The 14,979-nt window shown below is 52.2% G+C and overlaps 1 protein-coding gene across 1 annotated transcript; it reads left to right on the forward strand.

Annotated features, from left to right (window-relative positions):
- The first annotated feature begins 1,746 nt into the window (after nt 1–1,746).
- On the forward strand, nt 1,747–11,220 carry GDF11 (growth differentiation factor 11). The gene is made up of 3 exons (XM_059683170.1): nt 1,747–2,354; nt 7,231–7,628; nt 8,149–11,220. The coding sequence occupies exons 1-3, from the start codon at nt 1,919–1,921 to the stop codon at nt 8,527–8,529; spliced, it is 1,215 nt and encodes a 404-aa protein (XP_059539153.1). The 5' UTR covers nt 1,747–1,918; the 3' UTR covers nt 8,530–11,220.
- The last annotated feature ends 3,759 nt before the right edge of the window (nt 11,221–14,979 follow it).

Raw genomic sequence — 14,979 nt, forward strand, 5'->3', positions numbered from 1 at the left:
GTATTGGGCTCTAATCCAGAGAGGAACCCAGTGTCTCTCTATTCTGCCTGGGAAACCCAATTATGTTCTCCCATTGGTTCAATAAATGTTGTGTATGCCAGGAAACCAGCAAGATCCAGTCTCCTAAACATGTCCAATCTATTGGTTGTCTATTGACCTCCAGGACTGTAGGATCGAGAAATAAGCCGGGAGAAACTGAGGCCTGGGAAGAGGTATCCAGAACCAGAAGCTAACCACTTTGGAAGCATTTGAGTACTTGGCAATCTTCTACTCTGCCCTCTGGCTTACCCAAGGTCACACTTGAAGACTGGGACTGGTTCCACATCTGGGTTTCCCTCTCTACAACTTGCTGTCTCCAACTCAGGCATCCGAGGGCAGATGTCTCCCTTATTCTCACCCCTAAAACTACTGGCCCCTTCTCAGATTTCTAAGACCCTGCAGGTCCTAAAGTATAGCTAGGAATCCAGAGATCCAGATTCCTCTGCAAGCGTAGTGGTCTTCACCACTGCTTCCTCCCATCCCCCCCCCCCCCCCCCTGCCTCCTCCAACCTGCTAATTACCTTATCCCTTTCAAGCCTCAATTTCAAGCTCATGACCTCTTCCCAGCTCTAAGTCTTCCTCTGGTCTCAGGGCTTCCCACACACCTCTCCACCTTCTCAGATTGTCCCTGTCCTCTTCAGCTCCTGGTCTCTCTGGCTAACCCCCATGTCTAATCCCTCCATTTTCTCTTTCTGATTCCCCTGATGAGACAGCCTGAGGCTCCCCTTCATGGCTTCTTCTTCTTTTAAATATATTTTTATTTATTTCAGAGAGGAAGGAAGAGAGAGAGAGAGAGAGATAGAAACATCAATGACCATCAATGATGAGAGAGAATCATTGATTGGCTGCGTCCTGCACGCTCCCTACTGGGGATCGAGCTCGCAACCCGCAAAAATCGGGCATGTGCCCGTGACCAGAATCAAACCTGGGACCCTTAAGTCTGCAGGCCGATGCTCTATCCACCGAGCCAAACTGGCTCGGGCCATGGCTTCTTTAAACATCTTTGGGCTAAGCGAGGGCTCCTCTGGACTCGCTTTCTCCCCCTCCTCCCCACCAGGCTCTCCATGCTCCCACCAGGCTGGCTCTTGTCCCTGTGCTGCCTCTCCTTGCCCCGGGCGCCTGTCTTCTCCGCTCTGCCTCCCTCGATCCCCCGGGTGGGCCTCCTCACGGGCTCCCTTGCTTTCTCCCTCCACCACCTCTTTCCCAGGTCCGGTCCCTGCCCCATCAGTTCCTCTGCCTCGGCTCCACCTCTCCGCACACCTGACCGCTGGAGGACGGGCTCTGTAGACCTCCTCTCCCCTGTCTAGCCGCCCCGTCTCTCTAGCTAAGTCTCTGCTCCCCGCGTCTTCCTCTCCGACTCCCTCTTCCCCCGCCTCCCTTTTGTCTCTCTCCTCTTCCTCCTGTTTTTTCTGTTTCTGTTCCTCCGATCGGTTCCTTCCCTCTTTCGCTCTCTGTCTCCCCTTGGTCGCTGACTCTCCCCCCCCCCCACCCCAAGATCGCGGTCTCCCCGTCTCGCTCTGGGCCCCGGCTCCCTCCCTCTCTCCCTCTTCCACGGCTCTCTCCGGCTCCCTCTCTCGCCTCGGATGACAGCGCGGCCTCTTTTGTTGGCTCCGCAGCCAATCGCGGCCGCTGACGACACGGGGGCCGGGGCTATAAAGGGCCTGGCCCGGGCTCGGGCCCCCCCAGCCTCCCGCCCCGGTCGCCCGCCCGCCCCGCCCGCGCGCCCGCCGCCCCCGGCCCCCCCGGGTCCCCCTCGGCCGGGCAGCCCCCAATCCCGCGCCGCCGGGACCCCCTCCTCCTCCCTCCCTGTTCCCTCCGCCCCCTCCCCGCGGGACTCCGGCGTCCCCGCCCCCCAGTCCTCCCTCCCCTCCCCTCCAGCATGGTGCTCGCGGCCCCGCTGCTGCTGGGCTTCCTGCTCCTCGCCCTGGAGCTGCGGCCCCGGGGGGAGGCGGCCGAGGGACCCGCGGTGGCGGCGGCGGAGGCGGCGGCGGCGGGGGTCGGGGGGGAGCGCTCGAGCCGGCCGGCCGCGTCCGCGGCGCCCGAGCCCGACGGCTGCCCGGTGTGCGTGTGGCGGCAGCACAGCCGCGAGCTGCGCCTGGAGAGCATCAAGTCGCAGATCCTGAGCAAACTGAGGCTCAAGGAGGCGCCCAACATCAGCCGCGAGGTGGTGAAGCAGCTGCTGCCCAAGGCGCCGCCGCTGCAGCAGATCCTGGACCTGCACGACTTCCAGGGGGACGCGCTGCAGCCCGAGGACTTCCTGGAGGAGGACGAGTACCACGCCACCACGGAGACTGTCATTAGCATGGCCCAGGAGAGTGAGTGGCGGGCGGGCGCGAGCGGCGGGGGGTGCCGACCCGGGCTCCGGGGAAGTGAGCGCCTCCTGCTCGGGAGCGGGGCGCTCCGGTGGCTCCGGCCCGGAAGCCTGTTCTGCGAAAACTTGACGGATCGGGGGGGGGGGGGGCGGGGGCTGCTCCCTGTAAGTTTCTCTAGCGGTGGAGGTGAGCGCGGAGTGGCGTGCACGCCCCGTCCCTGGAGGGGGTGGGGCGGCCAGCCCCGAGGATCGCCGGGCAGCGCCTTCTGCCCCGGGTGTGCGCGGAGGACCGTGCGAGCGGGAGTCCGGAGCAGCGGGGCCGGCCGCGGCCGGGGAGGGACAGCACCGAGTCCTGAAGAGTCGCGGTGGAGGGGCTGGGGACGGAGTCGGAGGCTGCCGGCCCCGCGGTCGTGGCGGGGCTGCCGTGCTCTCCGCCTCCCATGCCCCCGGCACCCACTCGACACCCGCTCCAACCCCGGGCTCCGCGACGCGCCCCCGGGCTACGGAGAACGGAGTGCGCCTCTCCCTCCCCCAGGAACGCGATCCCAAAGCCCCGTGTCTGTCCCGGTACGTAGCCCACCTGGCACCCCCTCCGCCAGGAGCCCTCTGACACCTGGGCTCCCCGAGGGGCAGGAAAGTTGTGCCTTCTGGGTACTGACTGGCCCAGAGAACCCCACTCCAGGCGCCGCGGTTACCGGCACGGGTTTGGCGGCTCAAACCTGAGTGCTCCACCCCTTACTCACAGCCCCTACCCGCACCCGCACTTGAGAGAGAGGAAGACCCAAGGAGAAAAAGAAAGAAATACATGGGGAGGGGGATGCAACCAGGCATCCAAGCCCCTGGCCAGAGGAAAGATGAACATGTTAATAGACTTGTGCTGCTTTGAAATTTTATGGCCTGGAAAATCCAGGCCAACACTCCCCGCAACATCCCCAAACCCCCCTGCTCTCCCCAGGGTCAGACGACTGCCTTTCCCCTCCCCCACGAGGGCCCCCCCACCCCACACCCCCACCCCTCCAGGGAACCAGGCCCTCTTAGAGGTTTGGCAAAGTACCCCCCCCCTCACACACACACACACACACACACACACACACACACACACAACTGTTTGGTTTTATGGCTCTGAACAGAAGAGGGGGAGATGTTTTATTGGCAGATGGGTCATAAAAAGCTGGGGGCTGAGGGGAGTCCTAGTGGCCCACTCCCATGGGAGAGGCACAGGAACCCAGGTGTGCATCTGGGAGGCAGCGTGCTTCACGCCGCCACCAGTTTTTCTGCAGACTAACTCCACAGCACTGGGTCAGGGTCGTACAGAAAAGAAGACTCAAAGAACTAGGACATTAACTTTGGGGTGGGGTGGAGGTGCCGGCTTGGGATCTGAGCTTGGGTTTCCCTCCGTCTTCCTTCTGTTCTTAAGGCTTTTGCTTTATAGAAGCTAGGGTTAGTGCGCTGTTGACTGAGGGCAGCGATGGGGGTGGGGGTTTGTGAAACAGTTATAGAGGAATTCTGGAAGAGAGTTTGCTGGGCGATGAGCAGGGAAAAGGTCCTCTGGCCTATGTGGAGTCGTATGTGCGGATTTCCAGATGGGTGATAGAACCGTGGGCTTCCCTTGCTCTTTCCTATCCCCAGCATCCCTTAACCCATGGGCCTGAGTCCAGAGTTAGCCCAGGTGAAGGGGGTGCGGGAAATGAAGGGCCAGGACTCTGCATGCCTGGATTGGGACGTGCAGGTTAGGCGGGGTCACGGGTGAAGAGAGAAGGACACCCTCATGCCACCCCAGGACGCGGATAACTAGGGACTGGGTCTCTGGCCAGGTGTTGTACGTCCCCTTTAAGAGCCAAGCCGAGCTCTTAAGAGAGGGAGGGGGAGTGGAGGGGAGGGGAGGGGAGGGAGAGAGGGGAAAAGGAAAAAGAGACTTTTATAGTCTAATCCCCAGGGACCCGCTTTAATAAGAGACTTGTGCTCTGCTAATCGGGGGAGGTGTTTGTCAGCAGAGATGGCCTCCGCTCCCCTCCCCCTCCTCCCCTCCCCCAGTCCTCAACCCTGGACCCCAGCCCCCACCTCTCCTAGGCTGCAGTGCCTGCCCTAGTTCCCTCCACCCTCTTAGGCTCTCCCACCCCAGCCTTCATCCTGGGAACCCAGCCCCCTTGCCCTTCTGGGAGCCAAGCCCAGCCCCTCAGTTTCTCTCTCCTCCCTACACCAAGAGGCCCCGGTCCTCTCAGCCCAACCTCCTGCCCCTAGGCCTTCCAGCCGGGGTTAGAAGAGTGTGTATGTGAGTAGGGGGGCGGGGAGGGCGAGGTGGTGAGCAGTGAGGGGGTTGGGCTTTTGCTGAAAATAGTGCAATGACCTCTCTCCAGACCAGCACCGCCTACTAAACCTGACCTGCTGCCTGCCACCAACCCGATCAATCCAACACAGATGTGGCTCCTTCCCCTCCCCTTGGGAGCTGGGCCTATGTGTGTGTTGGGGACTCTCTCAAGCCCCCTGCTTCCCTCCGTGGCTCTACCTGGTTCTCCTTTGTTCCTCCCAGTGTATCCTTCTGTCCTTTCTCTTCATCCCACTGGGCTTACCTACCACCCTCCTTTTGCTGCTTAACCTCCACCCGCTCCTATAAATTCCCCCTTTTCACCCAGTAGTCTCCCAATCCCAAGCTGATTTCTTCCTCTACCATGATCCTCCCTTCTCTTCCTTCTCCTCTCCATTTCTCTGCCTATCTATCTCTTCGAACCTGCCTTCATCCCTAACAGTCTCTTCTATTATCTCCCTCACCATCTCCAGTCTCTCATCTTCTCCTCTTTACTTTTCTTTTTCCACGCATTGTTTTAGTCCTGTCCCCTCATAGGACCTGATTGTCCCCACATCCACTGGGTGAGAAGTGTATGGTGATTCCCTGGGGTGGGGATGGGGGGACTCTGCCTAGAGACTTGGGAGATGGGGCCCTGGGGCCAGCTTAGGAAACTAACAATAAAACAACATTTATTGAGAAGCTTCTGCTATTTTCAGATTCTTTATTTAATGCTCAGCACTCCTATGGAGCAAGGATTATTATCTGTATCACTGAGAAGTTTGGTGGGTAAGGTCAGATGCTGGTTAATGAGAAGTCAGGCGGTGATGAAACCCATTTCAATTATAGTCAGAGAACAGAGCTGAGATGTCAGGAAGGACTTTCCGGCACTGGCCTGTACAATCTAAGATTGGGAGTTTAGGGAGCTCAGTCAGCATGCGTTTAGTGAACACTGCCTGGTACTATGGAGGCACTAAAGCCACAATGAGCAAAACACACAGTATCAACGGTGTTCACACGCATGGGGATTAGTACCTCATGGTGAAGACACAGGAAAAGAAGACAATCCTTGTGCTGCAACGAGGCATAGTGTGCTGGTTGGGTTGGCGCTGCCCCCATCTCACCAGCAGCTCCCCTGCCCAGCGCTCCTGGTCTCTGAGTTTCCACTTTGGAACCCTACCCCATTGCACCCCACAGCTCCAGCGGGAGAGTAACTGGGAGCACGACCAGTGCCCCGGGATCTCAGAGAAGAACCAAGGGGAAGGAAGCTGCAGAGGAACTTGGTGTCTTGTGTCCTGAATACATGAAGATCATTAAGCACTTTCCTCCCCATCTCACTTGGAGGACCCTCCTTCTTCTGGGGTGGGGGTGGGGGAATGCTGGTGGGAGACCAACCGCAGATGCTAAGTCCTCCACGATTATGCAGAACTCTGAGACCTGGGCACGATACATATGGACTTGACTTCCTAATCATTCTTACATGGCTCTGGAAGCTCCTTCCCGAATCTTCCTCTCTGTCCATTTAGAATGAGATGGCTATTCCTGCCCAATGAAAACATGATTTAAGGCATTTCCAACTGACTTCAGGGATTAGGAAGGAAACTGAGAGGAGCTGCAATGAAAGCAGAGGCAAATATGAAGCATCATCTTTTAGATCCAAGAAGAATCAATTTATGGTCCAGAACAAGGGGAAATGGGCCAAAACGTAAAGTTTGGATGTTAACCTTTGCAAAGAGTTGCTGGCACTGGACAGGAAGCTCAAGGGAGAAAAGACTGATTACAGTTTATCTGGTGTGCTGAATATTATTTCTGATGCTTTGGGCAAGTAGGAGGAAACAACATAGAGGTAGTTTTTCCCTCTCAAAAGCTGAGGTGGTAACGGTGATGAGGATGAGGAAGCAGCTGAGGAAACTGGTTTCCAGGTTAATGGGAGAGTCAAATGCACAGGAGTGCTTGAGTAGTTCGTGTTAGTTCCAGGCGTATTAGTTCTAGTGTGAATGATGCCAGGAAGCCTAGATCTGATTTACTTCATGAAATAAATTTAGCCCATGCTCTCTATCTGGACCATGGGTTATCCACTCTCTGAGGTCATCTGTTTTGTTTTATATTGTGTGTGTGTTTTGGGGGGGGCATGGGATGCTATAACAGGTTCCCCACCTGGCCACCAGACAAAACAGAGCAAAACTGGGACAAGGTGACCTGAGGACAGCAGGTGTGATATGAGGTTTGGCTTCTTTGAAGAGCATCAAAGGTTCAGAAGTTAGAGCCCTACATGTTGGGGAAAGTTGGAGAAAGGGAAGACTGCAGATGGAAGAATCCTCTAACCACCACCTTTGCAGGTTATCTGGTAGAGGAGAACCTATGCATTAGGGCAATTGGATTAGGGAATGGGTACCTGATAGAGCAGTCTTACAGCGGAAAAGAGGAGACACTGTTCTGGGTATCAGTGACACGGTAGTCAACAAGACAGGCATGGGAGAAGGGTGAAGAACTGGAAAACTCAGGCTGAGGACTCCAAGTTGCCAATGCCACCCAGGACTGCTGACCTCCTCCACAAACACTTTTGCTAACCTTGTACCCCCTTCTCTCTTATCAGCGGACCCTGCGGTGCAGACAGATGGCAGCCCTCTCTGCTGTCATTTCCACTTCAGCCCCAAGGTGATGTTCACGAAGGTACTAAAGGCCCAGCTGTGGGTGTATCTACGGCCTGTGCCCCGCCCAGCCACAGTCTACCTTCAGATCTTGCGGCTGAAACCCCTAACTGGGGAAGGGACTCCTGGGGGAGGTGGGGGAGGCCGACGTCACATCCGTATCCGATCACTCAAGATTGAGCTGCACTCCCGCTCCGGCCACTGGCAGAGCATCGACTTCAAGCAAGTGCTACACAGCTGGTTTCGCCAGCCACAGAGCAACTGGGGCATCGAGATCAACGCCTTTGATCCCAGTGGCACAGACCTGGCTGTCACCTCTCTGGGGCCAGGAGCTGAGGGGCTGGTGAGCAGGGAGCCTGAGATGGTGGCGGATATGTGTAACCTGGCCCTGAGGAGGTGGGATGTTGGAAAAGGTAGATCAGGAATGTGAAGAGGGTTGTGGACTAGCATGATTTATCTGGGGCCAGAAGCTGATTCTAGAGGAGGAGTTTGGGAGGGAAGGGGAGTGGCAACTATCACTTTTCAGATATCCAAGCCAGGCCAACAGCTGAAAACTGGATTTGGTTGAAGGTGTGAGTTAATGGGAGATCCGTGGGAACACAAAAATGGACTCTTGATGAGGCCTCTGGCCAAGGGGCTGATGAGAGTTAGTTGCCAGGGGAGGAATTAGGAAAGGTGAATTGAAGGAGAGATGGCTAGCTGGCAAGAAAAGTGGGCAGAAGACACTGGCTGGGGATGGGAGCAGTGGGAAAGCTGAGAGGTGGTCCCTGTTCTCCTGCCCCTGTTGAGGGGCAGGTGAGAAAGAACACTGAGTACGAACGCTTCAGGACTCTGTCACATCTCTTTCTCCTCTCCCATCCCAGCATCCTTTCATGGAGCTTCGCGTCCTAGAGAACACAAAGCGGTCCCGGCGGAACCTGGGCCTGGACTGCGATGAGCACTCCAGTGAGTCCCGCTGCTGCCGATATCCCCTCACAGTGGACTTCGAGGCTTTCGGCTGGGACTGGATCATCGCACCTAAACGCTACAAGGCCAACTACTGCTCGGGCCAGTGCGAGTACATGTTCATGCAAAAGTATCCACACACCCACTTGGTGCAACAGGCTAATCCAAGAGGCTCTGCTGGGCCCTGCTGCACTCCCACCAAGATGTCCCCAATCAACATGCTCTACTTCAATGACAAGCAGCAGATTATCTACGGCAAGATCCCTGGCATGGTGGTGGATCGCTGTGGCTGCTCCTAAGGTGGAGGACAGAGGATGCCTCCTCCACAGACCCTCCCCCAGATCCCAGCCCTGACCCAGTTCCCCCACAGGCCCGAGATCTCCCTCCACTCTTCTCACGAGCATCACATCTTGTTCCCTGCCCACGCAGTGTGCAATACAATAGAGGGAGGCAGGTTGGGGATTGAAGGGTGAGGGGTTTGGGGGAAAGGGAGAAGAGGAGGGGACAGGTCAGGTGGGGAGTGTTTGAGGTTTGCAGGTGAAAAGGTTTGGCAAGAAGACAGAGAGGCATAGAGAGAGAGGTAGAGCAGAGGGATAGAGACAGAGGAACACTAAGAGCAGCAGTGAGAAGGCGACGGGATGGAGAGGCAGACGAGACAGACTAGGCAGAGATAATGAGAAAGAGACTGAAAGGGAGTAATAAGAGAAAGCCCCATACCAAGCCTCCTTTCTTCCACTGGCAAGGTGAGGGGCTTGATATGTTCTGGGGAGACCCCCTGACTACCATTTTCAGTAGGAAAGGAAATCAAAAAATCCATTCTTAGTTCTTCCCTTTCTCTCTCTCTAGCAGTGGCCAGGGGAAGGGAAGTGAGGGCAGGAGCAAAAGTGAGGATTTTGGAATATTATTTATTTATTTATTGTGACTTTTCATTTTTTGGTATTTGGCTTTACTGAAATAGAAGGGCCCCTGTTCACTGTGCCCCATTTGTCCCTTATTCCCTAAACCCTGTCCTCCCTCAATACCCACCTACTTAAGCACTTGTATAAAGCCTCTAGGGTTGGGAACGGGAGTAAAGGACAAGAGGGCTGACATATGGGGAAGCTTCCAATCCATAATCACCCTACTTAATTAACCTTCCTGAGCCAAAGGGGTGGAACTGCCAGCGGTCACGGAAACAGTAAGCGGTTACGGTTTAGGAGCTGGGGGAGCCAGCCTTCAACATCCAGGATCTGTACGAGAGCCACTAAACTCACTCAGATCTACCCTCAGAGTACTGAGTTATTTACCTAGAGGGTGTGGCCTGTTTATGCCCAAATTCCCACCAGCCAAAAGAGAGACCAAAGAGCCTGTGGAATGCCCTTGCTCCCAGCCTCTACCTTCAGGTCAATAAAAAGAAGAGTATAGAGAGGTCTGGGAAGGGTTAGGAGGGGTTAAGAAAGGAGTAGAGAGGAGGCTGATGGTTACAGGGCATCTGAATCCAAATTACTGCTCTGGGCTAAGGAATAGAGCCAGCAGACCAAGGTGGAAGGGATTCTGGAGGGGGGGACATTTTAGTTCCTCAACCCCAAAGCTCAGGGTGGAAGGGGGGAGAATAAGGGAGCAGAGTGTATAATTATTTTTATGTTTTATTTTTGGAATCTAGCAGTACCTGGCAGCAGGGATGGGGACAATACAGTGGGTAAAGGCATCTGACAAGGCCAATTAGAGCAGAGGATGGGAAGGCTGGAGACTCCCTGGTTTGTTTGAAAGGCTAGGAAGCAGGCAGGGATTGGTTACCACTCCAAGTCACTAGCTGGGCCTGTTCGTTCCTCCCACAATCCTGACCCACCCTCCTCTGGACTCACTGTGCCTCAGTTTCTTCCCCTCGATGGAATGAAAAATAGCAGCACCCGCCACAGCCAAGAGATGAATTCTGAGCACTTACCACGGGCACTTTATGGACATAAAATACCTCTCGCTGTGGGACATTATGATAACCAGGGCACCAGAGTAGTGGTGAAGAGATGTGAGGCTCAGAGGAGTCACAGGCTTCAGAGTACAAGTTCCCCTCTGCCTCCCAGCTGGACAGTGCCTGAAGCCAAGGAGCTGAAACTCTCCTGACCCACACCCTACCCATACCTCACCACCACACTTCTTGGCTCCAGGCAAGAGCCTAGAGGGTCAGGAGAGGAGGGGGAAAGAACCTTCAGTAAAATTGTTATTCTTCAGTAGAGTCAGTAGTTACGGTTCTTGATACAAAAGGTTCTGAACAAAGTTAAGCCCAAGCTGGAGAGCTGACCAGGAAGGCTTGATTTTCCCAAGAGCATGACTCTCCCACATGGTCCAGCCAGTGGACGGGGCAAAGGTATGTGACCACCCTTGGGAAGGTGGTGTTGGTGAGCTTTAGTATCTTATTCCCATTCCCATAGTGAAAAAGTGAGATACGGTGTTTCAGTATAGGAATGGGCGGGGGCTATTAAGCATTTCAACTTGCCTCCTCGCATACAGCAGCTACGCTAATCCCCAGCCTCTCCTCTCTGACTCTATTCTTTATCCTTCCTTCTGGCCCAATCTTGGAGAACCGGCAACACCATTCACTTTTTCTTGGTGAAAGGAGAGGAACAGAGCAGTGAAGAACAGAAGATGCCTTCTCCAAGGTCAAATGCCCATGCCTCTTGATCTTGGCACAGGGTGGGGGTTTGGCAATAGGTATCAGATGACTTCCCTCTACAAATTCTATAGAGTTGGGGCATTAGATTTGGGGACACTTAGAATATGCCCCTTTAATACCACCAAATAAAGACCTTTGGGGGAGGGTATTTCTCTTATGAACATAAACCTGAGTTGAAGTCTCCTTTCCCTGGTTCTTCCACCCCCGAAAAGGCCGGGGGGCATAGCCCAGCGGCCTCGTGGAAACTAGCACTCCCCTCCCACCTCATGATGTGTGTGGACCTCACCAGTGCCCTCAGATCATAATTAGTGTAATTATTATTTACTTTGTGTATTTGTTACACTGTGTGCGTGATTGCCTTTGTTTGTTAAGGGTGTCTGAGGAGTATGGGGCCGATGGGCACTGGAACGCCGGGAAGAACTTTTCACTGAGATCAAAGATTCCTGGAGGGAACCATTGCAAAAGGCCATCAGGCAGTTTTCAAGTTATGTGACAGAGGGCAAAGATGGCCATAGGGTGCTCTGATTTTTGGGATGGTCACATGACACAATCCAGCACTTGAACCTGAAAAAAGAAAAATAAAAGCAGTCAAAGAATTTAGAATTCAGTGATGAGCTCTTCTCCCTAACTAAGCGCGAACATTTATACCTCAGACCAGGAACAGAAGAGGATCTGGGAGCACGGAACCTTGTGCTCAAGAACTAAGAAGATGGCAGTCATTGGAGCAAGGGAAAACCACTATTGTCATCTGGGATGATGGTTGGGACATGCAGACCAAGGGAGGGGACCTAGAACAACTCTCTAGAGAGCTTTATCAAAACAGTCCCAAAGATTACAAAACCCTCTCCCAGCTTCCTAAGAATGGAAGATCTAAAAGTTCTCTTGAGACCATCCTGCTAATGTTTATCCTATTCTGCAGTTCCCTGATCCTAGGGTTCCTCAGCTAAGTTTTACAAAATCCACAAACCAAGCTAACATGGCCATTCACCTTGCCAGTGCACCAAAAGTGGTTAAGCATCTCAAAAATGTCTCCCGTGAGCCTAGAGCAGCTGTGGGCAAACTACGGCCCCGGGCGTTTGAAATGAATAAAACTATTGAAAAAAAAAGACCGTACCCTTTTATGTAATGATGTTTACTTTGAATTTATATTAGTTCACATAAACACTCCATCCATGCTTTTGTTCCAGCCCTCCGGGCCAGTTTAAGAACCCATTGTGGCCCTCGAGTCAAAAAGTTTGCCCACCCCTGGCCTAGAGCATACTTCCAAGGCAAAAGAGTTAGGTGTAGCAAAGGAATCTTCCCTAACTTACATTAAAAAAAAAAAAAAAGGAAGAAAAGCTACTGTAACATCGATCTGATCCAGAATGGGGGGACAGGGCCATGGAAGGTTTAATATGCCACCATGCATTCCTGTTTTGTTAGTTCTATCTTCAGAATGACCCCACCTCAGACCAAACCACAAGACCGAGGTTGAGAGGAGAAAAGTGCTCCACACTGTCCTCCCAAGGAGCTGCTGTATCCACACCTACCCCTAGCGTTTTACCTGAGCTAAGACTTTTTTCTCCCCCTACTGCTGTTTCCTGCTTTGAGAGGACATTCAGAAGAAACCGCAAGATGACTTTTATCCCCAACACCCTCCCACCTAATGCATGAGTAGCTAGCCTATACTCTGTCTGTCCATTTGGGGATGTCAGGGGCTCCAGGCTAAGCACCACAGGCAGTGGCATTTATTTACAGCTTCTGCTCTCTAGTGAGGCTGAAGCAGGGAAGTCTGCCCCAGGCAACAATGTCAGCTTTCCTACCGATGAACTGGGGGTAAGGGCGCAATTAGACTCCTACCTCTTTCCACTCTCTGAACCTCCCACCATTGTACCTGCATATGTAGTAGACACACACATACACATACTCAACCTAATCCACTCAATCCCTTACCCTTTAGCTGGGACCTACTTGGGGAAAAGGAAATCTCACTGTAAATAACCTAGTAAAATTAAGATTTCATATTTATTGAACGAATACTATGCAAACTATGGTAAAAAAAAATTGTGCCGAGTACATAACATCAATTTTCACAGGGTTGTTGGTACAGGGTCTGGAGAGAGTCACAGAATAATTAATTTGTCCAGGGTCCAGAGCCAGTAGAGCTAATGTGGTAGAACAAGGAATTGCACTGAAGTAGTTGAGAAAAGCAAGCTAGGAGCACCCTGGGCTCAAAGGGTCTGCAAAGGTGTGAATTCCACCATTATTTGGTAATTTCTTTGGAGTTTAAAAACAAGTGTGGACATGTTGCAAGAGAGGCAGAGGTTAGTTTCTGATGGATTTCAATAATCAGGTGAATGACATTACCTATCAGAGGCCCTCATACAACAGGGAAAACAGTTAAGTTCTTTCCTTCCCCTTCATCTGTTTCTCCTGTCAGACATGGAAACAGGGCTCAATATCAAGAAATCCTGCTCCTATTCACATCTTTCTACACCCCTTACCCCCACAGAAGCTCCTAACCTTGAATCTTCAGAAGTTCCCAGGAGTTGGCGTGGGGGAAGGAGTTTGGAGTGATGGTGGAGAAAAAGAGAATGATCCTTGGAGAACCATAAAAAGGTGCAGATTTACAGCTGAGGAAGCTAGTTCCCGCCACATCTTTTATAGACTCCCTCATTAAGAGCTTCCAGGTATGCAGAGAATGTCACAGCTTCAGGACAGAAAAAGAAAGCCTCCGTCAGCTAACCACACCTGGATCTTGGATCAGCTACACTAGTGAGACTGGGGCATAGGAAGGAAAGGTACTTGGATCCCAAAGAAAGGATTGGAAGCCTGGGTGCCCATTAATGTCTTAAAAGGGGCTTACTATTTAAAGACTAAATTAGTGGAAAAGACAGGCATCTTGATCTATCCATGATCAAAAAGTATGTGTAGAATGACTATGAGACAAGAGGAGGATTTGGTGATCAGGCTTGGAGATGAGAGATTTCTGACCAACATAAGAACAGCTGCTAGAATGAGATGAAAAGGTTAGTAAAAAATTCACTCTCTCAAGGATTTGGGGAAAGTGAGTTGAATCAGGGAAAGAATGATTAGACTTCAGAAAGAGAAGGCTAAGTGCTTTTATGGAACGTTAGAGGATAAGGAGGTAAAGTGTCCTCTCCATGGAGGATAAAGAGGAAAAAGGACACCTGTGAATCTGAGAGAATGTAAATAGGCTTAAAGGGATGGACTGAGCCAGGCCGGTGTGGCTCAGTGGTTGAGCGTTGACCTATGAACCAAGAGGTAAAGAGATAAGGAGATATACAGTAGAGAATAAGGGGGTAAACACTGAAGTATCCATTGTTTCACTCCATTAACACCATATGCTCCAACCCTTTACCTATTACTAATTTTTATCATTCTTGGGTAAAAAACCCTTACTGAATCTATAACCTCTCTTAAGCTGCAAAACAGAACTAACTCTGTTTTTGTTTTCAGAGTAGAGAGAGGAAAAATTAGTCTCAAATCAGGGCCTGGAGAAAAGAAAAGGGAGGCAGACAGAAGAGGCCAGAGGGAAGGAAACATTTACAGAATTCCCGTCTGTTCACTTTCCCAAAGTCTCAGAATGGGGCAAAAATGTACAACGAACGGTTAATCTTTGGATCTGCTCTCCAAGGCAGTTTTCCTAAAGTGTCTAAACTTAGGTCTCTACCCTCCTCAGCAACCAAAAACACTTTGTGGGAAGAAATTCTTGTTAGGAAGAGGATCAAATTATTACCTACTCCTCACAAAATAAGGCAGAAGGTTTCAGTAGAAATGGGAACAAGAAATTACACCACAGCAACACAGCATCTGATTATGGTACCAAAGTCTTCAGGTAAGGTGTCAAGCTCTTAAGTTTTATTACCAAACAAAAACCAACCTTCTGAAGGTCCAGAAATAAAGATTATGGGGAGAAACCTTATACCAACACATCAAAAAAGATTAAATAGCAGGTCTCAATCTATGTGAAACCAAATGCAAACACACAGCCTGCTTAGGGAGAGCCAAACCTTTCTAAGTTGGAGGCGCAGCAAGTAAAATGGATTTTAGTAATATTTAAGAAATGTTACTGCCAAAGCTGCAATAGTATACTTCG

This window comes from Myotis daubentonii, chromosome 2 (genome assembly GCF_963259705.1).
Source record: "Myotis daubentonii chromosome 2, mMyoDau2.1, whole genome shotgun sequence".
In the NCBI taxonomy this organism is placed as follows: Eukaryota; Metazoa; Chordata; class Mammalia; order Chiroptera; family Vespertilionidae; genus Myotis; species Myotis daubentonii.

Bases quoted from the DNA above. Each gene is read 5' to 3' on its own strand.
- GDF11 (XM_059683170.1), top strand. From the start codon at position 1,919: ATGGTGCTCGCGGCCCCGCTGCTGCTGGGCTTCCTGCTCCTCGCCCTG. The intron at 2,355-7,230 runs GTGAGTGGCGGG...CTCTCTTATCAG, and splicing joins CATTAGCATGGCCCAGGAGA to CGGACCCTGCGGTGCAGACA. The intron at 7,629-8,148 runs GTGAGCAGGGAG...CTCCCATCCCAG, and splicing joins GGCCAGGAGCTGAGGGGCTG to CATCCTTTCATGGAGCTTCG.